Below are 16529 nucleotides of genomic sequence, written 5' to 3' on the forward strand. Positions count from 1 at the left end.
GTATGAAGAAAAAATTTGAGAATTTCAATTGAAACCCAGGGTTCAGAAAACCAAGTTCCTCAAGCAATTCAGAAGCAAATGCCATAAAGAACAAGACTTATTCACGTTCAATATCAAACACTTAAGCACTTGCGTTGCGCATTAATGAAATCGTTCCAATCCAGTTGGTATACGTCGATTATTCAATTTCAAGTTTGGACCTCCTTCTTAGTCGCTCAGGGATAACAATCGCGTATGCGGACGATATCGCAATAGTGGCAAGGAACAAAAGGTATCTCTTTGAGACCTTTTGCAACATTGAAAGTCGTGCAGAAACAGTAGGCCTTAGAATAAATGACGGCAAAACTAAATATCTGAAGATCTCGCGCAGCGATGATAGAAAAAATTCTGAAAACATCGAAATCTGAGCATTTACCTTTGAGGAAGTTCAACACTTCAAATATTTGGGCGTGTTAATAAAAAATGACAACAGTAGTTACGACGCAATACAAGACAGAATATTTGTAGCAAACAAAGCATATTACGCCCACACCAAATTGCTGAAGTCTAAACTGCTAATACTCGAATGTAAACTCCGCCTCTGCAAGTCAATAATGCTGCCGGTGCTATCGTACGGCCGCGAGTGCTGGACAATGGCAAGCAAAGATGGAAAAAGCTTAAGAGTGTTCGAGCTGCAACGATGAGTTGCTGAACTCATTTCGGCGAGAAAATGTCGTTAAACACATTAAATCCCAAATGCTTCGATGGTTATGACACACCGTGTGCACAGGGAAGACAGCCGCCCTCAAAAATCCTTTTTAACAACAAACTCCCTAACGACCCGGGCCAGAAGACGTCCAAGGTTAGCCTGGTTTGACCATGTCAAAGCCGCGCGGAAAAAACTACGAGTTAAGAGCTGGAAGTCTATGCATGAACCACGCAGATTGGAAGAGTATTGTAGACGAAGTTAAAGCTCACCCTGGACCGTAATCGCTACATGTTGATGATACGACGATTATTTCATTTCATTTCCCTTTAGAGAATTTACGGATAGCTCAACAAAAATATGAAAAAGCTAACTAATTAAAAACCCGTTTGTTTTCCACTTGGAATTGTAGTATATTTTCTACACAAAATTTCAAATCTTCACGCCCATCTGTGTGGGCGCTTTTGAAATTCAAGTGTGAGCAAATTTGGGCAATGCTAGGTAGGTAGATTAGATAGGGTGGTTGTCGTAATGACACACCACGACAGTCGGTTCTACGTTACCGAAACGACCCGGATTTATATCCAAGGACTGTCACTCCAGCAGCTTTCCCCGTATGTAAGTATGGGGAATGTTTATGCTGCTACAACAACAACCTGCCGTAACTCCATTGTGGTACGGCTGGAACTTTTCCTTACACTATGGGTTCCTTTTTAAACCATTCTGTGGCTTTTATAAACGAGCAAAGCTTCGCCAGTTTTAGATGCGCTATATCCGCTACATCTGTTAAGAATGCACAACCAAGAGTGCGAAGTCTCCTTCTGGCTAACCCTTCACACGCACATAGGAGGTGTCTTGATTACCCTTATTCTGCCGTGTTAAGGCAACTCCTACAAAAATCGTAGTATAGAAGTCCCAACCTTCTGGCATGGCTGCCTATTAAAAAATGAGTTCTACCATGTTTCTTGTAACTTCTCTATTAAATCTCAACCTGTTTGCTTAGTTCGCAATAGTCAGGATATGCAATTTACCATGCTGATGGTTTCCCTACCTATTAGTAATTCACAAGTGACTATGCGCATAGGTACCAACGTTTCATCCGTTAGATATAAAGAGTTGCACCCATTTCCGCAAGTTCATCTGCTTTGCAATTTCCCGTTATATTCCTGTGGCCCGGCAATTAATTAATAATTATTGGCAAAAATTGTGTACAGGCGTCCCTTGTTGTTGTTGTAGCAGTACAACCCTCGTATAACACAGTTAATTCGTACCGTGCTATATCGAAACCGTGTTATACGAAACCTTGAAATAATATAAATAAAGGCTTGACGTTTTTATTAAGAAAAATAAATTAAATTCAACTTTATGATGAAATACAAAAATTAAAAAATACAACAAAAAATATATTCAAAGACTAATAATAATAATTACAAAGAGGGTATTTCCCTTATTGAACGGAAAAAAAGTTCAAATTTAAAATGCATATTTTTCAAAATCGTGTTATATTCTTGTACCGTGTAATATCGAAACCGTGTTTTTACAAATACCGTGTTATACGAGGGACGCCTGTATTTAAAAGTGCCTTTTAGTTTTTTTTTCTTCAATTACTTTTCTAAATGTCTCAGAAATTAGTTATTTTTTGATCACACTTAATGCAGACAATACGATTCATTAAACAAGAATAAAAAGAACGCTGCTGGTAAGCCAATGGATAAATTACTCTCAGGCATCGTTGGGATGTCAAATGGGCTAATACAATAACTGCCATGTATTGTTTACAACACAGATCGTAAAATGCGTGTATATACGAGTACGATTTATTTTGTAATAGAAGAAGGCAATTCACAATTAAGTGCAAATGACCTGGCATTCTGGCAATCGTAAATTACATTTTCATGTGTGACCACGAAAGTTTCCAAATGGGCGTTCTTGCACTTAATGGCACTTTGCACTTAATTATAAACCGTCCTAACATTCGTTGTCTACGTCTTTCAAAAAATGTTGAAATAAACTTACCAAAACTTCGTAACAGATTTCCCTAAGCTCCTTCTCCACACGCTCTCTGTACTCGCGGGCGAGCTGCTGTTTTCTGGCGGAGGATTCAGTTTTTTGCTCGATTGATGAAATTACTCTCCATGAGGAGCTGAAATTAACAAGTAAATAAAGTATAAAAATATATAAGTATGTGTAGAACTACTGAAGCTGGTTGGTATTTTCAAGTCGAGTTTATCAAAGAATTTTAAAAAAGAGTACAAATGTAGTAACATTACATTACACATTTTTATGAATTTTAAAAGGCAATTTGTGTGCGTGATCAATCAGAGGATTGTGGGGTCAAAATCAGGTGTGCACAAAAGGAGCCGTCACACAGAGAAATAAGATAATTTGTGCTAGGATGCGTTCAAAACAACGCAACACTTTGTTGTTCAACGCAAAGCTCTTTTGTAATACAAAAGCGATATCACTGTGGCTTAATCTACGTAGCCTTAAAATATGTGACACTTAAATTATTTCACATCTCAATTCGCGAGCTCCATATTTATCTATTAATTTATTAAAAGTGTAACCAATGGGCATTTAAATTCGTACGAGCACAATGGTAAGCCATGAAACGCTATCAAATCATGTTATGTTCTAACTGTATTTCAGTTATCTTATCAAATCATAAAAGCTAAGCAAAAAAGCAGTACATACCGGCGGGCACCAACAACATTTTTGTATGCAACGGAGAGTAAATTTCTTTCCTCATTTGACAGTTCAACGCCGGTTTCTGTGACTGACTTCATAGCCTGAGCCATGTCATCGTATCTGAAAACGTTAAATGATTATTATTAAATACGCAATGGTTGTAATTTAGGTCATTATTTGCTTATACCAACTCACCTTTCAGATTGTTCAGCCAATTTTGCCTTTTGGACCAATTCCTCTTTGTCGACTGTAGACATTTTGCTGTGTTGTTTGCTTGCTTACCAAGAGCTTAAAGAAAAAACTGAAGCTGGGTTTTCCTATCAAACCGCTAAGAGAGATTACAACGCAGGGTTTCTAAAACAGAATGCGCCGCTCACAGTGTGACTATCTGTAAGAAAGAATTCAAAGGAAATTACAAATTAATTAGTAAAATCATGGTAAAAGGAAACAAAGGTTTCATTTTAGGCAAAGTATTATATTTAATTTCCAAAAAACCTCCACATTTCTTCAAATATGCAACCTTCTTCTTCGAATCATGCATTTCCTCAGAAATAAACCCAATTAAATGCTTAGATCAAAAGCTTTCAGACTTTAAATTCCAGTCACAAAACAACAAAAATTCCCCGAATGTGGCACGGATAGGAGAAATGAACAAAAGAATATTGCATACAGGCGATCATATTAATTTGCATAAAACTAATTAGAAATTCATAATTAAAAGCGTACAAAACCCGGGAGCAACGGCATAAATTACGCCGCAGAGAATACGCGCAATTTACGCTTTGAGGGAGTGACAGGCAAATCCGCAAGTTTTTGTGTAAGGAGTTCAAAAGTATACAGCAAATAAACCACCGCCAGTTGTACTTATTTACTTTAAATGTCGAATGGCGAACATATCTTAGCTTGGCCTTGAAGTGTAGAAGGATCACAGCCAGACCGCCAACGTCTAATTACGTGCGTGACTGGCACACGCAATTATTTAAAGTACACTGCAGCGCGGCATTTTTCAACAACAAGGAACATTCAAGTATTATAACTCTTAATGACTTTAATTTTGTTAGGAAAAATATTTGTAGCAGAATTTTCATTTCACCGCGACGGGAAACTTTGACAAATTAAAATTTTCCTTGTGGTACACTAAACATTACTCACAATTTTAACTTTATTGTAAATAAATTGACCGAAATGACTTGAATGGACCGAAGAGTTCCAAGTTGCTGGCGTGGGCAAAACGCTACTAGTTTCTTACATTTCACATTTTTCATTATCATTTTCATATAACTTCAAAATATCTAAATGCTCCATTATGGCATTATGGATTTTTATGGCAACTTATTTCCACATATCGTCACAGCAAGCGTCAACAATCACTTTTATACGCAGTGACGTTCTGGAAATCAACAGCCACCGGTATGCCATCAGCATTCCCACGACAGTGGCCAGGATTTATATCCGGCCACGCACTTGTCACTCCAGCACAATTCGCCGTACATGTATGGGGAATGTTTACGCTGATACATCAACAACAACAACCACATCCCATCAGCGCTGCGAAGCTTTGCTCTTAGGTCTAATTTTTCTTTTTTAAACTTCGAAAGTCATTTGAAAATGGAGTTCCAAAAAATACTGGTCAAAACGAATTGCTTAATTTTCTGAAACTCTGCAAGACTTCAAACAACGAGAGGAACTCGACAACACTCACCGCTGGAAGACCACAGCCTACAAGGAATGAATATAGGGCGAGCTGCACGGCAACTGTTCGCCAACCAGCTGGCAAACTCAAGCAGCTTATCAGCGAAACTCTGCACACATCCACATGTACAAGTGTATGAACACCCATTTATCAGGGCATGCGAAAGCGATTGCATAATCACGGGACGTCAAGAGCAAGATTACAAAAAAGTTGTGTTGTTGGTGCGCGCGTTTGTTATCTTATTTTTTGGTTTTTCACAATTTATGACCAAGGCTTTTAAAGGAAATGCTGGGGGCGCAGCTGAAGCATGAAGTTGGTTGGGAGCGGCCAATTTATAGGAGCGTAAGCTAGCAAACACAATTTACATATATGTACATAGATGCATATGCGTAAGTATGTATGTGTGTATATTTACACATGCCATAGATCAGAAAAAGGCGGCACACTGGAGAACATTTTAAACAAAATGAACGCCAAATAACAATATAATAAAAGCTGTGACCTTAATTAGTGCTGCAGCATCGACATTGCTTTCATTTTCATGCGCATGTATGTGTACATATATTACTTTTTTCACCGACACCAAATTAAATTTGATTTGCATCGAAAAGGTTTAATGCTGATATGATAAGGGCGTAGTTACACCGCCCAGTTGACCTTTAAAAGAGTTAAGCGATACATAGAACGAATTCATTTTAAGTGAAAACTTTAGTAATGCAAGAGAAAATAATTTCGCACGCGTAGCTCGCTGCTGCATAAACCAATATAGTTGCATACATGCCTACATTCATACATACGTGCATATGTGTATAGCACGCAATTTTCAATGCCCCTGCTATGGGCGGCAACCAAGCAACGCACAGACACAAACTTTATAACATAATTAAAAGTTTTTTTAGCGCTCGCAAAAAGTTACTACAATTAAAAACAACTTCACTCTACTCAACTATGCTCGAAATAAATTCACACATACACACACAATCGAAGCGACAACGAACAAATGAGAGCCTGGCGAAAGCGAGGTGGCCGCTAATTGCAATTTTTGCAAATCCAGAAAAAGTTTACAAAAAGTTTAACAATTGAAAGTGAAATAAAGTTAATGATAAAGTTAATGCCAATTAAAATATATACGTATACACAGATACAAACATATTTAAAAATTATATCGAATATTAAAAGCGAAATTAATGTTTACAAGTAATTTCTGGTGACAAGTGGGTATTAATTGACAAATTTCCAGTTAACAAACGAATGTTCATCGAATATTTCAGCACCCGATAAGGATAGTGGTGGTGATATGTACCTACATACATACATACATACACACATACTTCGTATGTAATCAGTACTGCATAATCTCAGTAGTGGTACTGACGTAGCTGATAAGTATTTGCATAACCGAACAAATATTTTAAATAAGTAACTGCGTAGTTCAACTTTTAAACCGTAACCAAGGCGGATGAGTAAGTCATAAAACACAGTTAAACAACTCATAGAAGAGACTACAACAAAAAATATCCGTGAATATGGACAAGAAAGTCAAACAAACTTAAGAGCACGGAGAGCAACCGAGTGAACAGCACCAAACATTAGAAAAGAAAAAAAAACTGAATAATCAAATAAATCTGCAGGTACACACAAAATTTTAAAATATGCTAAACAACTCGCGAGTTTGTGTAAGATATAAATTTTGACTGCAGATTTAAATGTGTTAACACAGAAATTCATACATACATACATATAAAATAAATGGCGAAACAAATATTGGCGTATTATTTCAATTAGAAAATACACAGAGATATGAGTGACACCAACCATATTGTGAGGTATTTACCAATTCATGGTGGTACCTATTACATTGTGCATATGGCCACCTGTTTAGTGAAGGAAAGTTATTACTCAAAAAATTAAAAATTCGAAAAAACGATTACAAAGTTTTCAATTCACTATGCCTACCTAAGTAAAACTGACAACTAATTTATCGGCGTCGATTCTGTGTTACCGGAACGACCCGGATTTATATACGATCAAGGTCTGTCACTCTAACACCATTTTCCGTGCATGTATGCGGAACGTTTATGCTGCTACAACCACAACAACAACTACTAATTTTTATCTAATGAAATACTATTAATAGATATCGCAATCAATTTTTTACCCAGCACAAAAGAAGAGCTGCTAGTGAATATTTCTGCAAACTTATACAAAAAAATGTATTAAGTCACTCTTGCAGTCTCTCTTCAGAGACCCCTCAACAGTACATTGAGGGCAGAACAGAAGCTTTTTCATGACAGATATAATCATTTCCCATTTATATTTATTTTTATGTTTCTTTTGCGAAATCGTGATCGAACTCCAAATCATTGGATTACTTGTCGATGCGCGTGCTGCGTCGCAGAAGCACTCACGACTGCCACCTTCCACTTAATATATAAATTATTTGATTGATTACTGATGTGCTGTTTTCCTTTGCATTATTTAATCAAATATCAGATTAAATAAATAAGCAATTTTGCTGCTGAATTTTGATTTATTAAAAAGCTTGCGCGCTGTCATATGCGCATCAAAATTCTCATTGATCAATATTCCATATAAAAGTCCAAAATGATTGCAGAGCAGCTCGAAGAAGTTTGGTAAATTGTTTACGACTACAGAACGCGGTTCTACACTTGTGCACGTAAGTGTGAAAATATTGATGGCAAAAAATAATAAAATTGTAAAATTATTTATTTATTTTTTATTCAGTTTTCAACAAAACGGTTTATAGCACATAACGAACAAACACAAAGGAACCACCACGAAAAAATTAATAAAATGAGCACAACTCGCTTATAGTCAGTTTTGAAGCGTTCATTTAGTCTATTTTCTTGTTGAAGCAGTAAAAGAGTTCTACTGTCTCCAACATTTAAAAGACGACACTTTAAAATGGAAATAAGAGTTTTTTCCTTATTTTATCCCTCTTTATTCAAATTTTTTACTTTTACTTTCGTTTTATAATCCATTTTATTTCAAATTTAGCCTAAAAATAAGGGGCAAAAGCAAAACGCCAACAACGATAAAACCAATTATGCTGATTCTCGTCGTTTCTGCGACCTATCCCAGGAGACTCCCGCTATTGCGGGAAGAAGATTCGAGACATCTCGGCCACCTGCACCCAGAAATGGGGCTCATAAGCTCAATCCAACCCAGCTCTATCTTGAATTTAATAAGCAAACTGGGTCTGAATGGCGTACTGCGATGAGTAGATTGCACAAAAGACCATGAGGTCGAAGTGCAAACCTCGAAGTAATCTAATCTAATCTAATCTAAATTAGGTCACCTTTTTATTGTTAGTTTTGCTCCCAACTTGATATTTTACATTAAAAAAATACTTTCAAATTCTGTTAATTCAATTATATTTGTAAAATTTCTTGCAGTGTACGCTAACACCACACATTCTCCAACATATTTCACGTACAATATTTGGGCAGCCATTTGTTTTTAATGGTACGCGAGGCCAGAAAAATAAACAGATACGCAAAATTTGCCAATTTCGCGCAAATTAAACAAGCAGTCATAATGGAAAAACAAGGTAGCACTTAAAAGTGGGAACGTAAGTATGTACGTACATAAATATACATACAGACGGCAAAAATGAAGCAAAAATTTTAAATATTGTTAAAAATACAAAATAAAAAAAATACACAATAAAAAAAAAATACAAAATAAAAAAAATACAAAATAAAAAAAAAAAAATACAAAATAAAAAAAAAATACAAAATAAAAAACAAATACAAAATAAATTCCATGAAAAACTTTAAGCAATCAACAAACGAGTTTTCATTCACTTCACTTTTTAATATTAATTTTTACTTAATATTATTTTATTTTTCATATAATATTTTATTTATTATAATAAATTTAATTAAAATTGCTATATTTTGTTGTGCGAATTTCTTGCGTTTTCTAACATTTTATTGAATTAAAAAATAATGACGGCCATTTTTAAAGACAAAAAAGTGCATTTTGCCGTAAATGACGTTGATGTTGCTGTTGTAGCAGCATAAACATTCCGGTAACGTAGAACCGACAGCCGTTGGTTACGGCGGTGTACTTGAAAACATACACGAAAACAGGTAAATGCCTTTAAGCTTTTTTTTTTTGTTCAAAAAGGCTCTAACTCGCTCCAAGCCAAATATAATTGGCAAATTAGATAACGCGAACTATAATGGAATTCATTAGTTCTATGCAAAAAAAGGTACTCTTCAAATACATTCACGTACAAAGGAACAGAATAAAACAAAAATGAAGACTGAACAGTAGCGAAGGCAATCAGTCAAAGGGCGAAATACGAGTCTGGAATCGTTGTGCATAAAAAAAGTCTGCAAAACGACGCTCACTTGGCACACAGAGGCCACAACACGAAACTACTCTGATGGCATAGCACCTATTAGGGCCATTAGGGCCATGTCGTTATTCTATTTAAGTATGCGTTGATTTGTTATATGCAGCTGCAGAGATACAAATAGAAATGGAAAACCCAAAATAGACTCACACACATACAAAAAAATGCATGGAAATCGAGTTTCGACAAAGCAGTGCGGCTGCAGCAGTGAGAAAATTTACGGTAGGGCTTACTTAGCAACTAAGTTAGCTGGCTGATGAATGAGGTGGGATGGGGTATTGCCGCCTGGCTGGAACAAAGCACGTACATACAAGGCTACTAAAATTGCGGCTGGTACAAGAAAAATTGTGGCACCACAGCCGACGCTGCAGTGCTCCGGCGACATGACGTGACGCCACACACTGGTAGCACACATAGCCCCAGATGGCGATGGCGATGGCATTGGATGACTCATTTTGCTGTTGGTGCGACCACTTTCAACAAACCACAAGTAAAAAGCAAATAATGCAGTATAAAGGAACAACAAAGCAACTGTGCAACAAACAACGATATGAAGAGAAACTAAAATCGGAAAAATTCCGCAACATGAAAAACTACAAATACAAATACGAATGGGAAATGAAGCAGACAAAAATGCATGCATGTATGTATACCACTAATGAATGCAACTTTGCTAGTTAACATTGTTGTTAGCAAGTTTTAAAAAGGGAACTGCCGAAACCAACTTCGCTCAGCGCAGACACCACCACTTGGCCAACCGGCGAAACGGCCAACAAATTTGCCGGCTGGCGAGTAAGCGAACGAATGATGCAAAACCAAGGCAAGCAAGCATCTATTCGAATAAAAATGCTCGTGCATACATACCTACAGACATACACTCGTACATACATATGTGGCTGCTGAGTAGTTGTAGAAGTTGTAGCTCGCAAATGAAAAACGACGCAATGCAGCGTGTATGCAGAAAAATCCAGACGAATCAATTTCGAATGGCAAAAAAAATAGTATAAGCAAATGAGGGACAGCAAAGAGAAATCGGAGCACGGAGAGCGGAACGCTAATAGGTCACATACAAAAGTGTTCAACATCTAATTGAAAATGTATACAGCAGCATTTGAAAAAAAGCGGACTAACATAAAAATAATTATATTTGGGACCACAAAACCGAAATAGCAAAACAAAACTAGTGAGTATAGGCCGATAGTCCTAACATTCGTAATGTATTCATAATAATTATTCATAATTATATTTCTAGTAAATAAAATTAGTCAGTACTTTTAATAGTAAAATGTGTTAAAAGATGTTTTAAAAAAAATTATCATTCGTTTGCTGGAAGAACGTCATAAACCAAAAAATTATTCTAGCTAAATACGCACAATGACCTACAGCTCTTCTTTTAAGCGATAATTATTAACAGTATCTCAATACATGAGTTGTTGCCTCTCGTTTTAACACCACAAAAATTCCCCGAAAATGTTTGAGGAATACGGCTGAGTGAGCTCTTGGCCAGATACAAATCCGAGTAGTTCCGGTAAAGTAGAACCAACTGCCTTCGGAATGAAATGAAAATTAGAGATGTCGTACCTTAGCCGTAAGTAACCACAGCAATCAGCTGTCCTGATCAAAGATATGCGCATCACTGCAAACGATTATAAGTGCCGCACCATAACACCGTAACGCCATTACCATAACCGCCACCATAAGTATCTATTGAATTTTAATTTTCCCCGTAACCGTAAGCAACTGCGAATTACGCGGCCCAGGGTGGGCCATATAGCGTTTGCTTTTTGAACCACCTATTTTTTTGAGAATGGTAACACAAATGGCATGTCAAATGTGTTCATAATTTAAATATTGAAAACCTATTTCCAAAGTGGTGAGTCTTCTACTCAAACTGTGAGAAATTTGAAAAAAAAATTCATGAGCTTCATTTTCACATCGGTGGCTACGTCAATAAGCAAAATTGTCGGATTTGGGGCTCAGAAAATCCACACGTTACTGTAAAGAAGCAAATGCATCCACAACGAGTCACTGTTTGGTGCGGTTTTTGATCTGGCGGCATCATCGGGCCATTTTTTTTCGAAAATGAGCGAGGAGCCGCGGTTACAGTAAATGGCGAGCGTTACCGTGACATGCTCAACGAGTTGTTTCCAAAAATTGAAGAGGATGACATGGACGACATTTGGTTTCAACAGGACGGTGAAACTTGTCACACTGCCAAAGTTACACTCGAACTTTTGGCTACCGTTTTTGAAAACCGAATAATCAGCCTAAATGAGTTTTACAAATAAACGATGAAAAATTAATTGACTTAGCGGAAAATTATCCGTGTTTTTATGACAAAATGCAATGTTGTCATTAAATCCTACTTCAATATCAGCTGTTTATGGCTACGTCATGACTAATCGACAAATGCTGTAATGTTGCGGCTATAGTTATGGTTACGGCTATGGCAACGGCATTGCAGGTTTAGGGAGACATAGTAAATTTAAAACTTTGCAGCTGTGATTTTCGAATTTATGAGTTATGAAGTTATTCCAGCGCACGAGTGGTGTTTAACTACTTTTCTTTTTTGGTTTTGTAATGTATTTTACCTAAAGAACTATCAATAGCGATATCTTTCAATACCAGTTCAGTGCACTCTTAACAAAACTTACTTCCGAAGTGAGGTGAGTAAAAAAAAATTTGGCTCAGTCTATGTGAATATGAAGCGACACTAATCGACAGATGGCTTATCATCTAAGGTATGTGGTCTTATTTTTTCCAACGGAAAATAGAGCCAAAAAGGTTCAATATAGCAAACAGCGCATCATCTCGAAAAATGTCCTCCTATAAATACAATGCGAATACTCCGGCGCATTAATCTATGAAATTCCTATGCACGCGTTGATCAAAGAAGAAACGGTCAAGAAAAAGTTTTTTTTTTGCCAGTTTCAGCAAAGAAAGAAACTTAACAATTAGACGCTGCAAATAATAATAAGTTAGTTGTTAATTTTTAATATTTTTCAATTTTCCCCACCCCTCTTTTGAAACATATTTCGCATCTCGCTGCATTGCGAATGACACATACTCACAATATGTGCACACATACACATGCATACACATATTTTACTATCAAAAAACGTAGATCGGAAATTACATTAACTCATTGAAGCAGAGCAATGAGGCATAGAGCAGCAGCAACGGCAGCGTTGTGTCTGAGTGCCATTGAGGCAACGTAATTTCCACAAACAGCATTTCTTTCAGCAATCACTTTTACAGTATTCACAGTTGAGTCATCCAGCGGCAGGCGCAGTCAGTTAGTTGTCGGTTATTGCTCTGTTTAATATAAATTTACACACATAAAAATATACGTGCATATATGAACATATGTACGTACGTTGATATGCACAAATTCGTTTTAAATTAAGCTGAGCAATGAGGAGCGCAACAGCATTCGCCTGCATGATCAATTTCGGTGGGCGAGCAAAAAAATCGCGAAAAGCCAACAAATAAGTTATACCAGAAAGAGGAAGTATATGTGCATGCATATATACATACATACGTATTTTACAAATAATCCATACTTATTTTTCGACTACCACGACATACATTTATACGTCGCTTTCGATAAAATCAAAGTCAATCAAATCACTTTACCTTGCGAATATTTCGGTTCGCCAATTTTGAGTGTCATTCTGAACAGCTCAACCGCTCAAAACGCGCCACAAACAGTTGGCGACCAATTTAATTTCGGTTTTCTAAATATTCAATAAAACGGCCATACAATTAGTCATCAACGTGATTAGTATAAAAATGCGAAAAATGCAACTGTTTTTCAAGTTTGTGAAATTCATTCAATTTTGCTTAACGCAAACGTAAAACAACAGCAACAAACTTGAACATATCGTATGTAGCTAATTAGCCGCTTCAGGGCAATTTTGTAAAAACAAAAAATAGTAAATGTTGTTCTTGTTTTTATTTTGCTCTCGATTCGAGCTTAGGCAATTAACAGTAATTTGCTATAAATTGTTTTTCCTAAATACTGTAAATGGCAAAAAAATATGACACAGTAAAATTAAAAAATACTGAAATATAAGAATTTGCTTGAGCGTGCAGCCCAACCATGACGACGGCGAAGGCCGAGTGAATGCAATTTGCATGTATCGAAATAGACTGTGGCACTATTGCAAATATAAAGGGTCTTTCAAATGTGACGCCTAGATGCAAGTAGTGATTACTTCCTAGATGGTACCTATTTTATGTCATCTTTGACATTTGTCAAGTAGACAGATGCACAATTTTAACAAAAACAACTTTTGTGAGACGCTTGCAAGAAAGCATCCTCAGGTCAAATATTCCGGAAAATCATAACTTTTAAGTTTGAAAAATAGCTTCTGCTGTGTGTGTTCTTCGAATTCTCTTTTATGACTCCAATTGTCTCAAAATGTTTTCCACGGAGCGGCAACTTGAGCTTGGGAAACAGGAAAAAGTCACATGGAGCCATATCAGGCGAATACGGTGCTTGCGGAACGATATTAACATTATTTTTGTTCAAATAATCGCGAACAAGACGTAATGTGTGAGCTGGTGCATTATCGTGATGCAAGAACCATGACTTGTTGTCCCACAATTCCTTCCTTTTAAGACGAATGTTCTCGCGCAAACGCTTTAAAACGTCTAAATAATATTCAGCGTTAACCGATCGGCCTTGCTGAAGGAACTCCGAGTGCACCACACCTTCGTAATCGAAAAAAACAGTCAGCATAACCTTAATTTGGCGTGGTTTTTTGGGTTGATGTACGGCCCTCTTTGAACGATTTGTACCACTGGAGAACACGTGCACGCGATAGAGCAGAGTCCCCATAGGTTGTCTGCAACATTTTTAAGGCGTCTGAGGCCGAAATTTTGTTGGAATAACAAAATTTCAAACAAATTCTTTGTTCAACTTGAATTTCCATCGTTAAATTCGCAGAACACACTCGAGCTTGACTTGTTTACAGTAGCACAGAAAACAAACTATGTGACATATCACGCTGAAATTTGCCATGTAAGCTTATAACAGTCCTACCAAAAAACAAAAAATTTATTTTTGCCATATGTCATCCGCGGACCGTTTTATTCACACCGTCTCGTTCATATTTGAGCAGAAGATATACGTTAAAGTTACAAAGAAATATGCCAAATTTTTTCTACACCTGCTTTCCACCTTAGGAAATCGAAATTAATTATTTTTACTTTCATTTACTTTACCTAAAAACAGTGCATGTGACAAATTAAGTTCATTTTTGTAGATCGGTATAATTAAGAAAAATTTCGTTAAAAAATTTTTTGAAAACATAATAAAAAAAGCATACAGTGTGCTCTCTCCTAAAGGAAACCTCTCTTAAGCGGACACTTTTTTCAGTACCGATACCACAAATCCTTAAGTATTAAAAAACCAAAAAATGTTCTCTTGATTGAAACACCCTCCCATAACATATTATTAACTTTTTTACATTTTTCTCTCACCTCCCCATAAGCGAACACAATTTTTTCATTCCGGTAAAGCGAGAGCACACTGTAATTAAAAAATTGTCATTCGTAAAAAAAACATAATACTATACGCCAAAGGGAACATTTTTGAGCGCGCAAATACAAGTTCAATGGCTTTCTCAAAACTAAGGGGCTAACATGAGATATTATTCTTCATCGCCATCTACATTCCAACTAAAGTCAGAGCGGTCGTTCATTCAATTGGCCAATAGGCCGGCCGGTAAGTCATGCGCGGCGCCAAAAAACCAACTCAACGTCAGCACATCCAGTTGCTGCAGCGTTGTTAACTAAACACACACAGTCACATGCTCAGCGCGCCCCACTGCACCGATCGCAACTAATAGTGGCCACCACTATTCAAAACAACGCACGATCTGTTCGCCATTTTAGTTTGCATACACACGTTCGAGAAACAAACGACGACCTAAGCAGAGAAATACAAAAAATGTACAAATTCTTTGCGCTTTGCTTTATGCGTGCGTATTGGTGTTCATTAAAATGCTATGGCTATTCGTTTTTTGTGGCTATAAGTCATATAACATACATATTAAAACGTAAGCATGTGTGCGTATAAAATATATTAATATGTAAATAATTATTGTCTAACAATTTATCATTATCTAAACCTTTACATAAAATCAACTACCAATTTGTTTTCTCACTCATAATGAATAATTTGAAAATGCGAAACGTTAATGTTAATTTGTATGCTGTGGATTGCTTCTGTCAGAACCGTCAAAAATAGCAGTGCGGATGTACGAACGCGTACGACGACAATGTGTCGAATTAATGCCTGTGGAATGTGAGTGAGCGCGCACTCCCAAATACGGCACATACACATTTGTACGTACGTGAGTTGCTCATAATTATTCATGTACCTATATATGTATGTATGGAGATACCTACATACATACATAACGAATAATTTACTTTCATACAAACATATGTATGTATGTATGCAAATTCAAATTTATGCATAAGTAAATTTTCGTGTGTAATAAATATGTCTGCAAGTGGGTGGATGTTATTTTGCTTCGAATTAAAGCACTCTCTCTTCCTCTCTGCCGCTCTCTGCCCACCAACGCTTTTCTCTGTGAACTACTTCATGATTTCTCTACATCTTGATGTTTCTTTTGGATTTGTATTATGCGAAATAAATGTAAGAAATATCTATGCTGTGAGCTGTCAAGACAGTTCCGGTAGAGTGATTCGTCGTGTTTCAATTGTTGAGAACAATTAAAATTCATTGAATAATAAGGTTACTGAAAAGTATTTGCACTATTAATATACACAGAATAAAAAAAAAACGGTTATGATAAAGAAAGTAAATTCTCAAGAAAAAATGTTTTTCAATTCATAGATTTTTATGCGAATAGATTTTTGTGCAAGTAGTGCTATATTTAAAGCATTCCTAAATGGACATTCGCCAAAATTTCTTTTAACTCTGGGATAATACGAGTTTTTACAATCCCGAAAATTTAGTCTATTTTTTTACTAGATTTAGAGCTATAACAGATCAAAGGTACTGCATTGATTTCTATAGTGTGCCCATATATTCATTCGACTTT

General features: G+C 36.4%; 1 protein-coding gene across 5 annotated transcripts in view; it reads right to left on the reverse strand.

The window, feature by feature from the left end:
• LOC129245676 (14-3-3 protein zeta) overlaps positions 1 to 16529 on the reverse strand; it is a 60928-nt gene that overhangs the window by 10011 nt on the left and 34388 nt on the right. For all 5 annotated transcript variants that reach the window (XM_054884003.1, XM_054883998.1, XM_054883999.1 and 2 more), the window contains exons 2-4: positions 3569 to 3761; positions 3380 to 3493; positions 2702 to 2828 (exon numbers count right to left, since the gene is read on the reverse strand). In XM_054884003.1, coding sequence (XP_054739978.1) covers positions 2702 to 2828; positions 3380 to 3493; positions 3569 to 3630 — 303 coding nt within the window. In that variant the 5' untranslated portion in view covers positions 3631 to 3761. The remainder of the gene's footprint in view (positions 1 to 2701; positions 2829 to 3379; positions 3494 to 3568; positions 3762 to 16529) is intronic.

The sequence above is a fragment of the Anastrepha obliqua genome, chromosome 4 (assembly GCF_027943255.1).
Source record: "Anastrepha obliqua isolate idAnaObli1 chromosome 4, idAnaObli1_1.0, whole genome shotgun sequence".
Taxonomy (NCBI): domain Eukaryota; kingdom Metazoa; phylum Arthropoda; class Insecta; order Diptera; family Tephritidae; genus Anastrepha; species Anastrepha obliqua.